Source organism: Trichosurus vulpecula, chromosome 8, assembly GCF_011100635.1.
Source record: "Trichosurus vulpecula isolate mTriVul1 chromosome 8, mTriVul1.pri, whole genome shotgun sequence".
Lineage (NCBI taxonomy): Eukaryota > Metazoa > Chordata > Mammalia > Diprotodontia > Phalangeridae > Trichosurus > Trichosurus vulpecula.
Window position 1 is genome coordinate 122,846,829 of NC_050580.1, and position 18,130 is coordinate 122,864,958.

Consider the following 18,130-nt stretch of genomic DNA (forward strand, 5'->3'; position numbering starts at 1 on the left):
GGAGTCATTTAAGAATAAATAAAACTATCCATACTTTTGATCCACCAATCACTCTACTGGATAGATAACCCCAAGGAAGCCAAAGACAGAAAAAAGACCCAATAAACACCAAAATATTCATAGCAGCACTAGATTGCACTCAATCAATCCACAAGCACATATTAAGCACCTACCATGTACTGGGCACTTTGCTAGACACCGAAGACAGAAAGACAAAAGTAAAATCGTCCCTAGCTTCATGAAGCTTACAGGGGAGACAATACATAAGCAGATGCATACCAAATACATACAAAACAGGTCCAAGGTAATTTTGAAGGGAAGACACTAGCAGTTGAGGGGGAATCGGGAAAAGATCCATGTAGAAAGGGATGCCTGAGTTGACCCCAAAGGAAACCAGGGATCCTAAAAGGTTGAGGAGAGAAGGGAGCTCATCCTAATCATTTGAGACAGCCTATACAAAGACAGGGAGAAAGGAGCTTAAGTGACAACACATGTGGATCAGCAAGAGTTTATATTTGATCTCAGAATCAATCAAGTGCATTTAATAAATAGGGGAGTCATATGGTCCGATCGCTTTGGCAGCTATGTGGAAGCTGGATTGGAGAAGGGAGAAATGTGGCAGGGAGAGCAAATGAGAGGCTATAATAAGAGTCTAGAAACCGCAAAGAAGAGGAAACAAAGTCGGTACTCGGCAATTATGTCCAAGTGAAATAAAGAGAACCAAAAGAACAATCTATGCAAGAACTATAATAATATAAATGAAAAGATCAAAGAGAAGCTGAGCTCTGAGTCATGGAAAGACCGATCATGGTCTCAAAGATAATGAAACTAACCTCCCTCCTCACAGCACAATGGGCTACTAGGGAAGACTCTTGTATACATTGTTAAATAGGATCATCATATAAGAGAGGGATCAATCCGGTCAAGAAATGACTATGAAGTAAAAAAAATCAATAAAATGTGCTTTTAAAAACTGTTTAAGAGAAAACCAAAATAAATAAATGTGGTACCCAGAACTAAAAATAACACTCGAGATGTGGCCTGACCAAGATAGAGTACAATTCTCACCTCCCCAGTTCTAGATTCTCTGCCTCTTCTAATGCAGCCTCATATTGCATTCAGGGGTTTTGGTGTATTTTTGGTTTGAGGTTTTTTGGGGTTTTTTTGGCTATCATATATTGAGTTTGCAGACCATTAAAACTCACGGATTCCAACAATCTGCTTTCCAGCCACGTTGATCTCATTTTGTACTTGTGAGATTGGTGTTTAGAACCCAAATTTACCCCTTTAAGATTTTATCTTAATTAGATTTCGCACAATATTCTGATCTGTGAAGATAGTTTTTAATCCTAAACCTTTCATCCAGTTTATTACCTAATTTGTTACCTGCAAATTTGATAAGCATCCTTTTCATGCCTTTATCCAAATCACTGGTAAAAATGTTAAACAGCAGTGTCAAGCTTAGATCCCTGCAATGACACTATATTAGAAACGTCCTTCCAAGCGGACATCAATGCATATTTAAATTTATTCAATCGGTTCTGGATTCACATTAACTGGACTACGGTATATTCTTTATCCTATCTTTTCCACAAAAAGGGCATTAGAACTCTCTCTCGCATTTTATTAAAATCTATGTGAGCTATATTTACGGTATTCCTCGGGCCTACTAATCTAGTAACATTGAAAGTTATGTTGTTTCAGTGACCCCAGTTCTGCTTGTCAATCAGTGTAGAGAGAATGCCACCCAGTCTGAAGCTTTCATTATTACCTGCTATCCAGCATGTGCCTGGTCACCCCCTACCTGTTAGCTACCATATCCCAGCAATCGGTACATGGCCCACCCCCTTTTGCTGCTGTGGACCTAACCAAATTATCTATTTCAATATGAAAATTATCAGTAAGAGCTGGCTCCATCTTGAATCCCTTGCTGATCTCTAGTGATCAGCCCTTAAATGTGTTGCTACTTTGACATTTTTAATAGTATTTTTTCCAATTACATGTCAAAACAATTTTTAGAATTCATTTTTATAAGATTTGGAGCTTCAGGTTTTTCTCCCTCCCTCCCCTCTTCCTAAAATGGTAGGCAATTTGATGTAGGTTATATATGTGCTATCATGTAAAATATATTTCCATATTGGTCACAGTTCTGAAAGAGGAAACTGATCAAAAGGGAAAAAAAAACAAAAAAGAATTAAGTGGAAAAAAGTATACTTCGATTTGCATTCAGAGTCCATCAGTTCTTTATCTGCATCTGGATAGCATTTTGCTTCATATGTCCTTTGTACTTGTTTGACATTTTTTAATAAATTCCTTTTAATTGTCTTTTTCCTGAGTTTTGCCACATTAATTTGGGTGAAGGCTCAAATAAATAATTTTCCTTTTAACGGTAATCTTGTCCAAAAAAGGAAATATTTATCTGGCATGATCTGTTCTGCTCCTCTGATTTGTTTATTAAGTCACCTTTTATGTCTAGGTTACCCACCTATTTGGACACTGTTTTAGTAGATGATAGGAGAATCTGGTATGATCTATTCTTAATAAAAGGTTAGCTAGGTGGCATAGTAGATAAGAGTGCTGGGCCTATAGACAGGAAGACTCATCTTTGTGAGTTCAAATCTGGCCTCAGACACTTACTAGTGTGTGACACCCTGGCCAAGTCACTTAATCCTGTTTGCCTCAGTTTCCTCACCTGTAAGATGAGCTAGAGAAGGAAATGTCAAACCATCCCAGTATCTTGGCCAAGAAAATTCCAAATAGGGTCACAAAGAGTCAGACAGGACTGAAAAACAACATTCTTAATAAAACCAAACTGGTTCTCTGTGATCTCTGCTTCCTTTGATGCTCACTAACCATCCCTTTAATATGTTTGAGAATTTTGCCAAGAAGCAACACCGAGCTCATTGACCTATAGTAGACTCCATTCTCTTCCCCTTTTTGGAAAATCAGGACAATCAAACTTCCCAATCCTAGAGCATCTCTCCAATTCTCCATGATCTTTCAAAATTCACTGAGTAGAGCTCAGCAATAACATGTGCCAGATATTTCAGTACTCCACTAGATAATTCCTCAGCGCTGGGTGACTCTGAGCTCAGCAAGGACAACGAGGTGCTCTTACAACTTCCTTATTTGAGTATTAAATCCCTACTAGAAATTTTCATTCTGAACTTTCCAATTCAGAAATCATTCTCATCAGAGAAAGCAGAAACAAGACAAGAATCAAAAAGTTCTGGCACCAGTTTCCAATACCCCTATCCTCCCAAAGCAATAGGGCCTGACCTTTTTCTGATCATTCGTTTTCCCAACATAGCTTTCAAAATCTCTTTTTTGTTAGCCCCAGGATTCATCAGAAGCCTTGGGTGATTCTGAGCTTTTAGTACTCCTAAACCTACTCTTACAGCTACATCCGTACCAAAAAAAAAAAAAAAGCCTTGTTTTTGTATTCATCTTCTGTTACCAAACAAGGGCTCTAGTATTCCAGTCCAGAAATGGAATGACCTCATTTCCCAACTGTTTTACTTGACCATTCAATAGCCACTCCCCTAAGAAAGTTCAGAGACTACTTACAGAAGTTAAGCCAACAACTCTCTAATACCAGCAGCAGGAAATGAGTGGTAAGATAACTAATGCAACCCTGGTAACTGAAATTACTAGAATTTAAAACCTTCATGAGAAAATGGAGGGGGGTGGGGAGAAACTCACTAAGAGCAGGGTGGAAGAAATGAGGGAATCAGGTCAGATGCATCCGTTTCCCCAACATAGCTTTCAAAATCTCTTTTTTGTTAGCCCCAGGATTCATCAGAAGCCTTGGCTGATTCTGAGCTTTTAGTACTCCTAAACCTATTCTTACAGCTCCTCCAGGATCCAACTCAATTCAAGAAATGTTTATCCCAGGAAGAAAAGACTTAGCAGGGCAGTTCTAGTGTTCAGCTTTTGGGAAAAATACATACAAGGCACATTTCTAGTCCTATTCATTATCAAGTCAGAACCACTAAACTGCCTAAGACTGAGGTGCTACCTCTATTCTCCAAGAGCTTTGGCTAAATTTAGCTAGCTCTGAAAAGCAGCACCCTAACAAAGCAAATGAAGGGGAAGATAATAAAGCAGAAGTCATCTTCAGGGTCTTATGCTAAATTAAAATATCTGGGGCAGATTTTTTTTATTTTCATTTCATTAAAATTTTAATTTATTTAAATAAAACTTTTATTTTAACTTTATTTTAATTTTATTCTTTTCAACGAACAAAAAATATTCTCTGTCTCACTCTCTCCCCCCTACTTCCCATTTAAAACAAGACAAACACAAAAATCTTGCAACAAATGAGCACAGACAAGTGAATCAAATTTCTGCATTAGGAGGACAAGGGAGAAGTTCCTAACCTAAGGGTCCACAGATTTAGAATTTGTGAAATTCAATTGGGAAATATATGTGTGTGTGTGTGTGTACACCTATATACACACATTTATATTTTCCCATTGAATTTAAATATATACATACACATATCTTTATTTCCGCTAATCTCTAACTGAAATTTATCATTCCCATCAATTATTTAAAAAACATGACTCTAAGAAGGAGTCCATAGGCTTCACCAGCCTGTCAGAGGGATCCATGACACACAAAAAGTGAAGAATCCCAGATCTAGGGCTACTGGTCAATATACTCAATGTCCTCTAAGAGTGAAGCTTCTGGACTTGTCTGCTTCCTTTTCTACTGCCTTTCCCACGGATTGTTAGAGTTACAGCTGTTAGCAGTACTGAGTAGCCAAATTCCACCCACCCCTATCAAATGTGCAGCTTCATTATCTGCGCAGAAAAATCTACCTGCTGACTTGAAAATATTGCTTGGTAGAATTGTGTTTAAAATAAAAGTCATTCTAAATGATGAAATGAGGGATTAGCCTATGAGTAAAAGGAGCTTAACTGCATGGGCGTTGACATATCTTGGCTGCTCAGAGGGCTGGGGAGGGACCTACTCTAGACCAGGGGTTTCTAACCATGTTTATGTCATGGACTGCTTTGGCAGGGTGGTCAAACCTATGGAACTATTCTCTGAATAATGTTTTTAAATGTACAAAACAATACATAGGATTATAATGGAAATTAACTACATTGAAATAAAAACATTTTTTAAAACAAGTTCACAGACCCCAGGTTAAGAGCCCTTGTGTTCTGGGCCTCTTGCATAGTTGGGGGTCTCTACATGACCTTATTTCAAGATAAAGAAGTCTTTGGGAACAACACCTTAAGATGTTGGTATTTAATACTGCCTTCTTTTTTTTTTTTTTTTTAAAAAAAAAGGATGTTTATTTTATTGTATTGATGTTCAATTTCATTGTATTTTAAAATGTCCCAGTTGACTGAATGGAAGGGTCATATCTTTAAGGACGCATATACACAAAGATTTTTTTAAAAACCCTCTTGGGGGACTAATGTTCACAGCAATAGCTTAAATTGCAGGCTCCCCACTCTTTAGTGTGATAAATAGCAACAGGGCATTTTCCTCAATTCAGGCACTGTTCTCCAACTTTCAGAACAGTCTGAGGTCAATAAATGGGCTGAAAATGCAAACCAGCCTCACCAATTCTTTCTAAGATTTTCATGGAACCTCTTTTATGAGTCCACACTTACTTATCTTGCTTTTGACCAATGGAAATACCTGAAATGAAAAATGTTCTTGGCCTCCCTATTCCACTTTCCTCATGCTAAAAAGATGTATAGCTGCTTGCCCCATGTTGTATGTGGCTTCTACAACTGGGGCATCAAAGATAAAGATAAAAGCCAGTGGCTTTTCTAGCTTTTGTTCTACACGTACTATCTCACTGGACCTCAACAATCCTGTAAAGGAGTGACTACAGTACTCGGGGGTTAGTCTCATTTCACAGAAGGAAGTGCCTTTCAGATATAAATCTAAGATCCTATTTAGAAAACTGAAGCTCAGGCCACCTGACTACTTGACCAGAGTCATGCAGTTGGGTAGGATTTCAATCAATAAACATCTATGAAGCATCTACTCTATGTCAGGCACCAAGCCAAGAACTGGATTTGAGGCCAGGTCTCTCTCAACTCCAAGTCCAGACTGCTTTCCACACCACTACAATTTATAAGTATTGCAGAAGCCCAGTAGTGCATAGCTCTTTGTGTGCAGGGTCTATTTCATTTGTTTCTTTTATTCTCTAAAGCCGGCACTTAAGAAATGTTTATTGTGCATCAGTTTCTAGTTAAGTTCCCCCACTATCTTCCTGCCATGCACCTGCACTTCAGCCTCCATGGCCAACCCTGGGGATCTGGGCTTCTGATTGGCCAATCTTAACTGAGTGGAATGCTGAAATAGTGAAGCACCTTAATGTGGGACAAGACCTTAGCTCTCCTACCATCCACCCCCACCCTGCACCCCTTCTGTATTTTTAGAGACTGCTCTGCTGAGAAAGTAGCGAAAAGAAATTACATCAGTAGACAGACACCTGCAAGGTCTTGTTTATCTAGCTTTTACTCCCTTTTTGCTGAATACTAGTCCCTGGTCTCACCCCTTTCTCTCTGTTCTTTGTTCTCTGTTGCTGGGAAAAAATTCCATGTTTAGAATGTGAGCTCCAAACCCAGTCAATGGGAAGAGGAGCCAGTGGGGGGGGGGGGAACTCTGTGTTAGGGTCTATATAACTTGCTTTGAGCTGTATCACACAGACACACACACACACTTGCTGGGGTGTGTCCTTTCTCATAAAAAAGTAATAAACTCCTTTTTGCCTTTTCTCAAGAACGGTCTCTGTATATTTTTAATGTGAGTAGCGGTCTCTGACTCACACATTAACCATTTCTAATTTGATGTAGACATACACCACCACCCCCAACACACACACACAGAGCTATTCCACAGCTATCTTCCTGCCAAGCCACCCTTTGCTTCCCCCCTCTTGAATCAAATCAACCCACCCCCAGTCTTTCACCGACCCCCTGCTTTCCACCTCTGGCTCAAGGAATAATCCAATCAATCTATCAAAAAAAACTACCAAAAATGGCTCTAGGCCCCCACATATGATCCTCCTGATTTCCCCAATTCCCCAAGTTACGTGCTGTTCTCCCACTCTGTTAGAATATAAGTTCCACGAGGGCAAAGGCTGTATGTAGCTTGCTTTTTTGTTTTGTATCCCCAATGCTTAGCATGCTTTATGCTAAGCGCTGAAATGTTTCTTCATGCATTCGTTCAAGATCCAAAGCTTCAAATGGCTCATGCCCTAACCTCAGCTCGGAGGTGATGTGACATTTACAAAGAACGCTAACACTTGCAAAATGCTTCGCATGCATTATCTATCCCACTCGAGCCCCACAACTCAGGTACTATAGATATTATTCCCATTTTATAAATAAGGAAACAGAGTCTCAGAAAAAAGTTAGGTCATTTGCCTGGTTAAGTGATCCAGATAACCAAACGCAGGATTCGAACCCAGGTATTCCTGACTCCAAGTCAAGCATTTTTTTCCACGCTGCCTCTAGAGTTTGCATCGCCCTAGGAGCCTAGCCCAGTGTTCCGCACGTGGCGACCGCTTAACGAACCTCTACTGAATGTTTGCTTAAAATTAACATCAATAACTGGCGGGCTGAGAAGGGTACCGCCGGGTCAGTAGGACGCAGGTGCAACCCCCAAGGGAAGGGACGAATAACCCACCCCTCAGAGCAAGCCGCCCCCTATCCCTACCCAGGGCCAGGAGAATGACCGGGCGCCCAGAGGTCCCTGACCCCTCTGTCCCCTCCGCAAGCCCGCACCTCATGGCTGCAGTTTCGAGCCGCTCGCTACCTTTCCTAGCTAGGCTCAGTCCTGGTGGAGGCCGTGGTTGCAGGCAGGTGGGACGCGGGACGGACTCAGCAAGCTCAGCCCTCAGCCGCCCAGCCTCTCACGCTTGCTGAAATTCCCAGCAAAGTCTTCAAAAAAAAAAAAAAAAAAAAACTCCGCGGGCGTAAATTTCAATAAGAACCGCCGGCAGGATCCGCGCTGCAATTGGTCGACGGCTGTGTTGATGCTCCTCCCCTTGCTCAGGAAGCCCAGCCTCCCCTGCACGTGAGCCAAGGAAAAGTGGGCGGGATAAGGCTTGGGGTGATTTGAAGGAGTCTTGCGGAGGGATTCGAGAATGAAGACACTTGGGAGAGCAGGGGAGCAGGGGAACTAAGTGCTATGTACCAGAAAAATTAGAGACCAAATTTCTGCACTGACTGTGCGTGATATTTAATCTTTCCCCTCTCCAAACAGCTGACCCCACCTTTTTAACCCCTCAGAAAAAAAAATAAAGGTCATGCAGTTAACCCTTTGGGAAAGGAAGGATCTCAGTCTCCGCGGCGCTCCCCACCCCTTCACGAAGTACACTCGGATCTTTTATGGGGAGCTACTGCAAGGTCCTCCCTCCAGGTTTTTTCAACTGCACTCCATGCCTCCTCTAATACAGCATTCATACCACTGCTAAAGATTTTGCACAGATGTAGCATTGCCAATCTTTTGCTCCAAAAGCATCCATGGCTCCTTATTGTCTACCAAATACAATTCTAAACCTTTTGCTTGGGTTCAAGGCCCTTCACTCTACCTTTCCCACAAAATCTCATACTATTCCTCACCATGCTCCCTCTACACTCGAATCAAAATGGACCAATTCATCGCCTAAATACACCCAGCGTTCCCACAAATCAATGGCTTTGCTCAAACTGGCTTCTCTTCAGTTGTGGAATTTCTACTCAACTCATTTGCCTTTTAAGGACCTTTACCTCAACCCCTGTGGGTAATTATCATTTCCACCCTTAGACTTTAAATAACACTGTTTTGCACCTCTAAAGTACTTACATATTATGGTGTATTGTCCTTACCTATGACACTTCTTGTTCTTTTATCGTAAGATTTGTAAAGAAAAGAGACCTTGTCTTTTCTAAACTTTGTATTTTACTCCCTAGCACTGTTTGGTTGCTGAATTTGTGGAATTGAAGTCAACATTAAGAGAGGAGATGCACTTTACTAAATGTGTGACTTTGGGCAGACTTTTTTACTCAATAAGTATTGCTTATTCTTAACTGTACCTCAGTTTCCTCATCTGTAAAATTAGGGGTTTGGACTAAGTCCTCTTCTAGTTCTAAATCTATGATCCTATAAGGCCTCCATTGGAGTGCCCTGATGATCTCATCTCCTTTCAAAACCATTTGAGATACCAATATTGTTTCTGTCAACCATTTCATTTGTAGCTAAAATTTCTGGACTAAATAAAGGTTTTCAGTGACCTCATGTACTTCCTCTTCAGTCTTAGTAAATCCTTAATTTTATCTAATCTAGACTCGGGGATGAAGTTATTTCTTACTATTTCCCTGCACTGGTCAGATGTTTGTTGTCACATGACATAGCTAAGGGTACCAATGAGAAAGCAGTAGGAATCCTTTGCTCGAAAATGGTAAGATTTTCCAATTCTAGGATATAGTACTGATGCTTAATGAAAGCACCCCCATCTCTGTTCATTTCATATCTTCTTATGGTTGTCCATTTTTGTGGTCAGTACCAACCGCGCTGAATCATTTCTAGTAGGTGGGTTATTGTTGTTTCTGATCTGTTCTGCTTTATTTTATTTATCTTGTGGTGCTAAAGAAGGCACCATAACAAGCTGCTCCTTTCTTTCCTGTCCTGAATCAAGTTGATCATGGCAATGATTTCGAGTGGGGCCCTCCTCAAACCATTTTTCTGCCGTATTTCTTTGACCTGTAGGAGCAGTTGCATCCTACTGACCCAATGAACCCAATTAGTGGTGTCGCCAGAAACTAATTAGCCAGCATTACAGGGTTATCATTATTGTATTTTCTGCATGTAATAACCCGCTGGTATGTTTAATCAACATCATTGACATTGCAACACTATAATAATATGCAAGTAAGGAAGATTTTGTTACCCTTTTTTAGAGTTTAGTTTCAAAGATCCACGACCATGACAATCTCCAGTTTCCAGGTGTTAGATATTAACTCCCAAAATAGCTCCAAGGATCCTAGATAGTAATTCCTAGAATCATAGTGACAGACAGTCCCACTGAGACTTTGAAGAGAGATATGGGGTTACATAATGTGATACTATGCTTGCACTGAATGGACGATATTGCTAAAGTTAACCTGTGAGCTTAATGTCGACAAGATGCCTTCTTTGTTGCCCTGTAAATCAAGTGGGCACTGGTCAGTGAGTGGGGAACCCATTTGGGATTTGGGTAATGCATAGAGGAATACATGTACCTGCTTTGATCGGCCCCCATCAAGGCTTGAGGGGAATCTGTGTTTGCCTCAACTGGCCCCCAATGAGGTTTAGAGGATTCTGTAGCTGTGCGTTCTCCCATATTCTCGCTGGCCCTTGCAGGAAGGGTGATTAGGGAATGCTGTAGGAGTTGGTGCTCCCATTATCAGCAACCCTTTGGAGAAGACTAGACTAGACTAAAGTAAGATTATCAACCCCTCCGAAGCTGTCTTCCTGTCGTCCCTATCTGACCAGATCTAGTCAATCTGTTAGAGGCTGGAATCCAAAAAACTCCAGTGCCCACTGTGTGTTATTTGTGAAACATAATACCGTGAAAAATATGGAGGAAATATTAACCTATTAAAATCTTACCTATAAGCTGGATGGTAATGACTCCCCCCCCTTTTTTTTTGCTCCAGATGTTATTTTACCATTATATTCTAACTTCATTTAAATATATCAACCAACAGCTTTTTTTTTTTTTTTTGCAGGGGAGAAGGCAGGGCAGTTGGGGTTAAGTGACTTGCCCAAAGTCACACAGCTAATAAGTGTGTCAAGTGTCTGAGGCTGAATTTGAACTCTGGTCCTCCTGACTTCAGGGCTAGTGCTCTACTCACTGTGCCAGCTAGCTGCCCCTTGTCTTTTTTTTTTTTATTCTGAACTTAAAGATCAAAAAAGGAGCAGTTGCAAATACACAGCAGTAGACAAAATGGGGATTGTACATAAAACTATGAATCTCCATTACATACTGCTTGGTTTTTTTTAAGCATATAATTATACACATTCCTTTCAAAACTGCCCTGCATGTTTATGCTTCCGTCTGAATGTCTTTCCATTCTTTTCCTTTCTGCGTGTTTTAAAAAATGTTTCAATTGCCCTTTAGGGAGGGAGGGCATTACTATGACTAAACCCTACTTTCCCTCCCTAAACTCCTCCCTCAATTGAAAACTGAAAGAAAAAAAAAACATTCATAAGAAATAAGTATAGGCAGACAAAAGGACTCCACAGTGACCATGTCCAAAAAAATGTCTGTCTTTTGGTACACCCTGAGTCTGTCACCCCAATGTCAGGAGGTAGGTAACATGCTTTATCATGGGTCCTCTCCTGCAGTTCCTTCATTGAAGCCAGTAGAAGGAAGATGAGAATGGGCTCTCTCCAGTCTCTGAGATGAGTACCAGATTAAATTTGTGTCTGTTCACCTAAATATTGCTGGTCTAGGGGCAAGATTTTTAGGTTCAAAACGTAAAGCTACTTCCCTAGTTGCCATGTCTTAGTTTAAAGGGGAAGGATTATTCGAAGCTTTTTATCTACTGGCTTGGCTCTTTCCCACAAAATGCTGGTTACCCAAAAGACCGTCATAAATAGCAAATATCAAGTAAAACTGTTTATCAAATCAAACAGCAAACAAATTGGAGATGTTGTACAAATGAGAACATATCAGAAAATACAAAGAGTAAATGAACTCTCTTGCTGGGAACGAGATATCTTACCTCAAACCAAGAAAAAGACTAGATCTCACCCACAGGAAAATCCCCCAGTTCTCCTGGGGAAAGGGGAAAGCTGAAAATCAGGGATATTTGTTAAAGAGCCATATTCCCCTAATCTACAGCTTCCAAAGTTTCTCCTTCTCTCTCTTCCCTCCTCCTCTCCCCTCCCCCATCTCTCTTCCTCTCTCTTTCATCAGTGCCAAAAAATGTCTGCCAATATGTTCATACTCTTTAACAATGTCTCTCCTCTCCAAAAGCTCCAATACCAACTCTACCCTCTCACTCTCATACAAGTCTGCTCCCTAACCTTAGCATTCTTTCTCAATTAGGACAATTTCATGCAAAATGCCCCAGCTTTGCCTGGGTTATGTACACAATAACACTGTAATACAAGCAACTTTGAAACACTTAATTGACTAATCATTGCAAAGATCAAACATAATTCTATCCAGCCATTCTGGGGAGCAATTTGGAACTATGCCCAAAGGGCTATAAAAATGTTCATACCCTTTGACCCAGCAATACCACTTCTAGGGTTGTATCCCAAAGAAATCACACAAGCGGGAAAAGGACCCGTATGTACAAAAAATATTTACAGCGGCTCTTTTTGTGGTAGCTAAGAATTGGAAATCAAAGGAATGCCCATCAATTGGGGAATGGCTGAACAAGCTGTGGTATATGAAGGTAATGGAATACTATTGTGCCATAAGAAATGGGGATGATACGGACTTCATAACAACCTGGAAAAACCTACACGACATAATGCTGAGTGAGTGGAGCAGAGCCAGGAGAACATTATACACAACCACAGATATACGGATTCTGTGAGGACTAACCCTGACAGACTTTGCTCTTCTCAGCAACACAATATGCAGAGACAGCTCCAAAGGACTCACGATGGAGAGCGCTATGTACATTCAGAGAAAGAACTATGAAGTATGAATGCAGATTGAGGCACACTTCGTGCTCGCCTTTTTCTCCCCACCCCCCTTTTTTTCTCTCTTTTGCATTTGTTGTTGGGTTTTGTTTTTTTTTTTTTGGTTCCATTTCTTCTTTCTCATGATTCATTCCATTGGTCATAATTCTTCTCCACAACTTGACTAGTGTGTAAATTAATTCAATGCAAAGTTATACATGGAAGTTATATGGGATTCCATGCCTTCTTGGGGAGGGAGGGGGGGAGGGAGGGAAGAAAATCTGGAACTCAAAATTATGTAGAAACACGTGTTGCAAACTGAGAAGAAAAAGAAAAAAGGAAAAGGAAAAAAAAAGCTAGTTTTGATACCTAATAAACAGAATCAACGTGACAGTCAAAAAAAAAAAACCATAATTCTAAAGGACCAGTGATTAAAGATAATATCTATTTATGATGAAGTCAAGTTGCAGAATGAGACATTTTCAGACAAAATGTAATTTGTTTTTATTATGAATATTTGTTACAAATATTTTATTGTTCTTTTTTCTCAATTTGGAAGAGGAAGAGGAAGTGAGAAAAGAGCTAGAGGCAGAGAGGAAGGAAGGGAGGGAGGAAGGAAGGAGGGAGGTTAAAAGGGAAGAAGGAGGTTAAGAGGGAAGGAGGGAGGGAGGGAAAGAGTTACTGAATCATGTTTTCAAAAAGTACAGAAAGAAGGCCAGAGGAATCACAAACAGGACATCTTTGAAAGTAACATGTCAAATTTATTGTATACTTGAAAAGCAAACTATACACAATATTTGCTGTTTCACATACAGTTCTCAGTTCTACAATCTATGGAGGAGAGAGTGAGGCTGGTGATTTTGTACTGCCCTACCTCATTAAATACAATTCACTTACAAATCATGACATCACCTTTCTGATGTTATAGTCCTGTGTGGGGTATTAGACCCTCACCAAATAATTCTAATAAGGAGCCATCTCAAGGTGAGAACAAAAATGAAATGTTATTCGATTCTCAAGAGAATAGGGTGTCCTCTGCCAGAAAAGATCTAGCAAGGGAGGCAAATGCACAAGGAACAAAGGACCAATTTTATACCTAACATGAGAGAATTCCCACCCCCCTCTGACCCTTCTCACCATTGGCTGGGAGGCAGGCTTACAATCTGAGCATGAAAAACTAGACAAAGAACTGGGAAATCGAGGCATAGAAACTCCAATTCCCATTCCCTTAGTTAATGATTACAACTGAAGTGACATCTATAAATCTGAAGAAGGAGAATAGGATAAGGGGAGGGGGAGACCCTCGCCATTCTTCTACAGTATTACAGTAAAAGAAAGCAGGTCACAGGGACCCTATTCTTACTTAGCAAATCTTTAAACTAGAACCAGAAGAAAGAACAAAAAGTTTCAGGGTAAAATAAAGAAACTTTCCCAGAGGCTGAGCAATCAGACTCTCACAGCCTCAGAATTTTCCACTTCCCTGTTTCCCTATTTCTTGAATAGATATAGATATATATTTATACATATATTCCCTGCGAAGTCTTCACATTTTATATTCTCATTACCTCACACAGCACTCTTCCAGAAGGAAGGACAAACAACAGCTATACACAAGTGCTCATTTTATGTGCTATTTGTTAAGTTTTGGATTAAAAAATAACAGGAAAAAATAAATTCATATAACCTTTCCATTCCGGTATTACTACTGTAAAATGGATTACTTTCTTATAATACAGAGAATCAAGTATAAATGAAGACTTGTTTTGCCAATCTCTAAATGCACATTTGTGACCAGAAAAACCAAATAACCTTTTTCGTATTTTTATGTAACTACTGGATAATAACAATTATTACCATATTTCTTAATTATTTGCAGGTATTGTTTGCAAACTAAACATTTGACTTTGATGTTATTACCAGACTCAACACAGATCTGAGATAAGAAGGTAGGCAGAAGACTGAAGTTAGAAATTCCTAATTTACCTTAGAAGCAAAGTGGGATAGGGCCAATGAAAAGCAATTATCCCTCTCTGAGGAAAGGAGACTCGGCTGGGTGGGTGTTTTCCACACCCCAGGTGTACCAAAAGTACTTGGTCATACATAGCCTTCTTTTTATCTCATGAGGATCTGACTAGTGGTACTTCCTGTCCCCTAGGAAAGAGACTCTCAATCTACCAAGTTCCAGAAAATCCCTGAGGTGCTTTTAAACACTTCTCCCAACAGGGTTAGGCATGGTTGCTATGGGGACCAAATCCTCACCCTTAGACCCAAAAGAATTCATTAGTAAGAAAGTTGCTGAAGATCTAAGCATCAATTATGGCTGTTTTCAAATTAGGGCTACTACAAAGGAACCCTAATAATTATCTTTGATTTGATTTGGGGGTGACAGGGATACTTCTGTAGAATCTTCTTTCCTCTCTTGTCTAGTGCCAGAATTAGACTTTAGCAATAACTGGTTTAAACTCCTACAGCTTTCTTCTGTCACATGGGCTATTTCCCAAAACACTGCACGCCTGTCCTATGCCCCTGGGGCTAATCGAAGCATCTGCTGCTACACTGAGAGGATGATGTTGTCAGGCTATAGCATTGGAATAAGACCTCAGAAACTGGTGGTTGGCCATGTCTTAAATACATCAGCTTTCAATCTGGACCTCAAATCTGTGACTCAGAGGTAAGAGAAATTCAGACAGCACCGATGAACTTTGGGTTAGATCTTAGGTTAGAATGTGTGGCAAATTATATACCCCAACAGTTTCTGGAGTATGAGTACAAGGGCTCCATTTTGGGGGTCTAGAAGGTGAACATTCTGTGGTTTCATGAGATAATGAAAGAATATTTAACTTGCAGTGTTTTAGTGCTAAAATCTAGGAAACCAACAATCCTAAAACCCATTCCTGTAGCTGAGGAAAAATACTTAAAAGTGCTTGCTGCAAAGTAGTGTTCCTCTGAGCCTATGAAGTGTGCTGTTGAGGTCCCTGGGATTTTAGTGTAATGGTCAGAGCTCCCTGGGGTTTTCCCTTCAGTGAAGGGCCAACTTGATGCTGGGGAAGTGTGGTGAGGGAATAGACATTCATGACGTGTATGCACATATATAATTTTAAACTTCTATTTTTAAATTTATAAGCATTTTTTTAGCCCTCCCACTTTTTACTACTCCCAATATTAAAAAAAAAAATCTCTTGTAACAAATATGTGTAGTCAAGCAAAATAAATTCTGAGGAAATATATTTCCAGCATCTGATTTCACTGGAGGAGATACTCTATCCACCAAAGTAGATTAAAACCTCTCTCTACTTAAAAAGATTTTTAGGAGCTCCTAATGAAAATTCAACACCTGGTAGCCAAGTCTTTGGTAATGAGCCTCTTTGAATTTAACTACTCTGTTTCTCCAATAGATAAGTCTGTTGCTGATCACCTCCCTATTTAGTCTTTCCAATATGGTAGGATCTGCCAGAATTTGTACTCCATTGGCATAGCCTTCCAAAAACCTTCGATCATCTCAAGTGGCACAATGAAGCACTGAAGTAGGACTGAATAAGATGATGGTCTATTTTAAATGTCAGCCTGATACCAGCTGACCTCTCAACTTCCATTTTATTCTACCTTCTCTTTCCCAAGAATTATTCCTTTTAGCCTAGATAACTCTGGGCAGTTTGAACCACTGCCACAAAATCTTCCAACATCAGGGTTATTAGGCAGCAAACGTGCAGTCTTCTATTCTTACTGGTGAGACCTAAGGACCTGCAATGCTTTAGGTCTTTTTTTGCTTTTAGACTTTCTGCCTATGGGCCTGGCAAAAGGATCAACAAAGAACAATGGCATGTATAGTACTTGAGCCAACGTAAAACTGTGTGCTTATGAGCTCTGAAACCATGAGGTTGACTTCTTCACTTCTGTCCATTGGGCTGCTACTATACAACTCCCAGGTGGGCTTGGCCTACTGGACCTCTTCCTCAGGTACAATTTTCTTCTTGGCATCTCCCACCCTTATTAAAAATCACTACCCTAAAGTTTCAAAGTGAAGCAGGGCACGTGTTTCCTTCCCTTCTGAGGATGCTTTTCTTTTTTTTTTTTTTGAGAGTTTTTATTTTTAGTTTACAACACTTGGTTCTACATACTTTTGAGTTCCAGGTTTTCTTCCCCCAATCAGCACCTCCTTCCCCAAGACAGCATGGAATCCGATATATCTTCTATGTATAACACACTAGTCAAGTTGTGAAGAAAAATTATGACCAATGGAATGAATCATGAGAAAGACGAAACAGAACCAAAAAAACCCAAACAAACAAACCCAAAAACAAAAGAGAAAAAAAGGGAAAATAAAAGACGAGCATAAAGTGTGCCTCAATCTGCATTCAGACTCCATAGTTCTTTCTCTGGATGTAGATAGTATTCTCCATCGTGAGTCCTTTGGAGTTAGTTGTCTTTGCACCTTGTGTTACTGAGAAGAGCAAAGTCTACCAGGGTTAGTCGTCACAGAATCCATATATTTGTGGTTGTATATAATGTTCTTCTGGCTCTGCTTGAGGATGCTTTTCTATACATGGTTACTTACTGGGCAGGGTAACACCAACACTGCCCACTTCCTTGAATAGAGACCCTGAAACTATTCAATACTTCTCTCATTCCCTATAGCTCTGATCCATTATCCACACCTGTGCCAGGCTTCCCGGGACGAGAGTGGGCATTATTATCCAGGTTTCTTCTGTCCTCGGCTCACTGATCACCCAGAGGAAGGCTACTGCTGCCACCTCCGAGCCTCTCAAGGTTCCTGTTGTACCCAGGCAGAATTTGAGGCATTGAACCAGGTCAACTTGTCAGCATTGCCACCTCCACCCATCTTAAGGTAAGCCACCTACAAAGTCAGCCTAAAAAGCCAGCTTACTATGGTATTATCCATAGTCATACTGTCCTAGCACTGAATCAGCTTCTTAGGGACCCTCTTTCTAAGTTAAGGGCCCATCTTCTACACCAGTTGGAAGGAACCTCAAAGGCCATCTAGTCCAATCTGTACCTGAACAAGGACCTCTCTACAATGTTACCCACAAGTTCTGATCCACCCTCTCAGTGAGGTAGGCCCACAAGCTTCTAGGACTGTCCATTCCACTTTTGGATAGCTAATTGTTTTGGGGGGTTGTTTTTTTTTGGAGGCAATGGGAGTTAACACAGCTAGTAAGTGTTAAGTGTCTGAGGCCACAGCTGAACTCAGGTCCTTCTGACTCCTAGCTGTTTGCCACCTAGCTGTCCCTGGGTAACTAATTGTTAAGAAGTTTTTCCTTACATAGAACCTAAACATGTCTCTAAGAAGCTTATAAGCATTGTTCTTAGTTTCTGCCCCCTTTTGGTGGGGGGGGGGCAGAAAAAGAATGAATGAAAAAGAATCTATTAAGTGCTTAGTATTTGCCAATTATCTTGCTAAATGCTAGGGATATAACAAGAAAAAAAAAAGACAATCCTTGCTCTTGAGAAACTCATACTTTTAATTGCGGGA

The 18,130-nt window shown here is 40.3% G+C and overlaps 1 protein-coding gene across 1 annotated transcript in view; it reads right to left on the bottom strand.

The window, feature by feature from the left end:
* The window catches only part of LOC118829614 (protein regulator of cytokinesis 1-like), a 33,920-nt gene extending 26,155 nt beyond the window's left edge, over positions 1-7,765 (bottom strand). The window contains exon 1 of the mRNA XM_036736564.1: positions 7,761-7,765. Coding sequence (XP_036592459.1) covers positions 7,761-7,765 — 5 coding nt within the window. The remainder of the gene's footprint in view (positions 1-7,760) is intronic.
* Between the last annotated feature and the right edge of the window lie 10,365 nt (positions 7,766-18,130).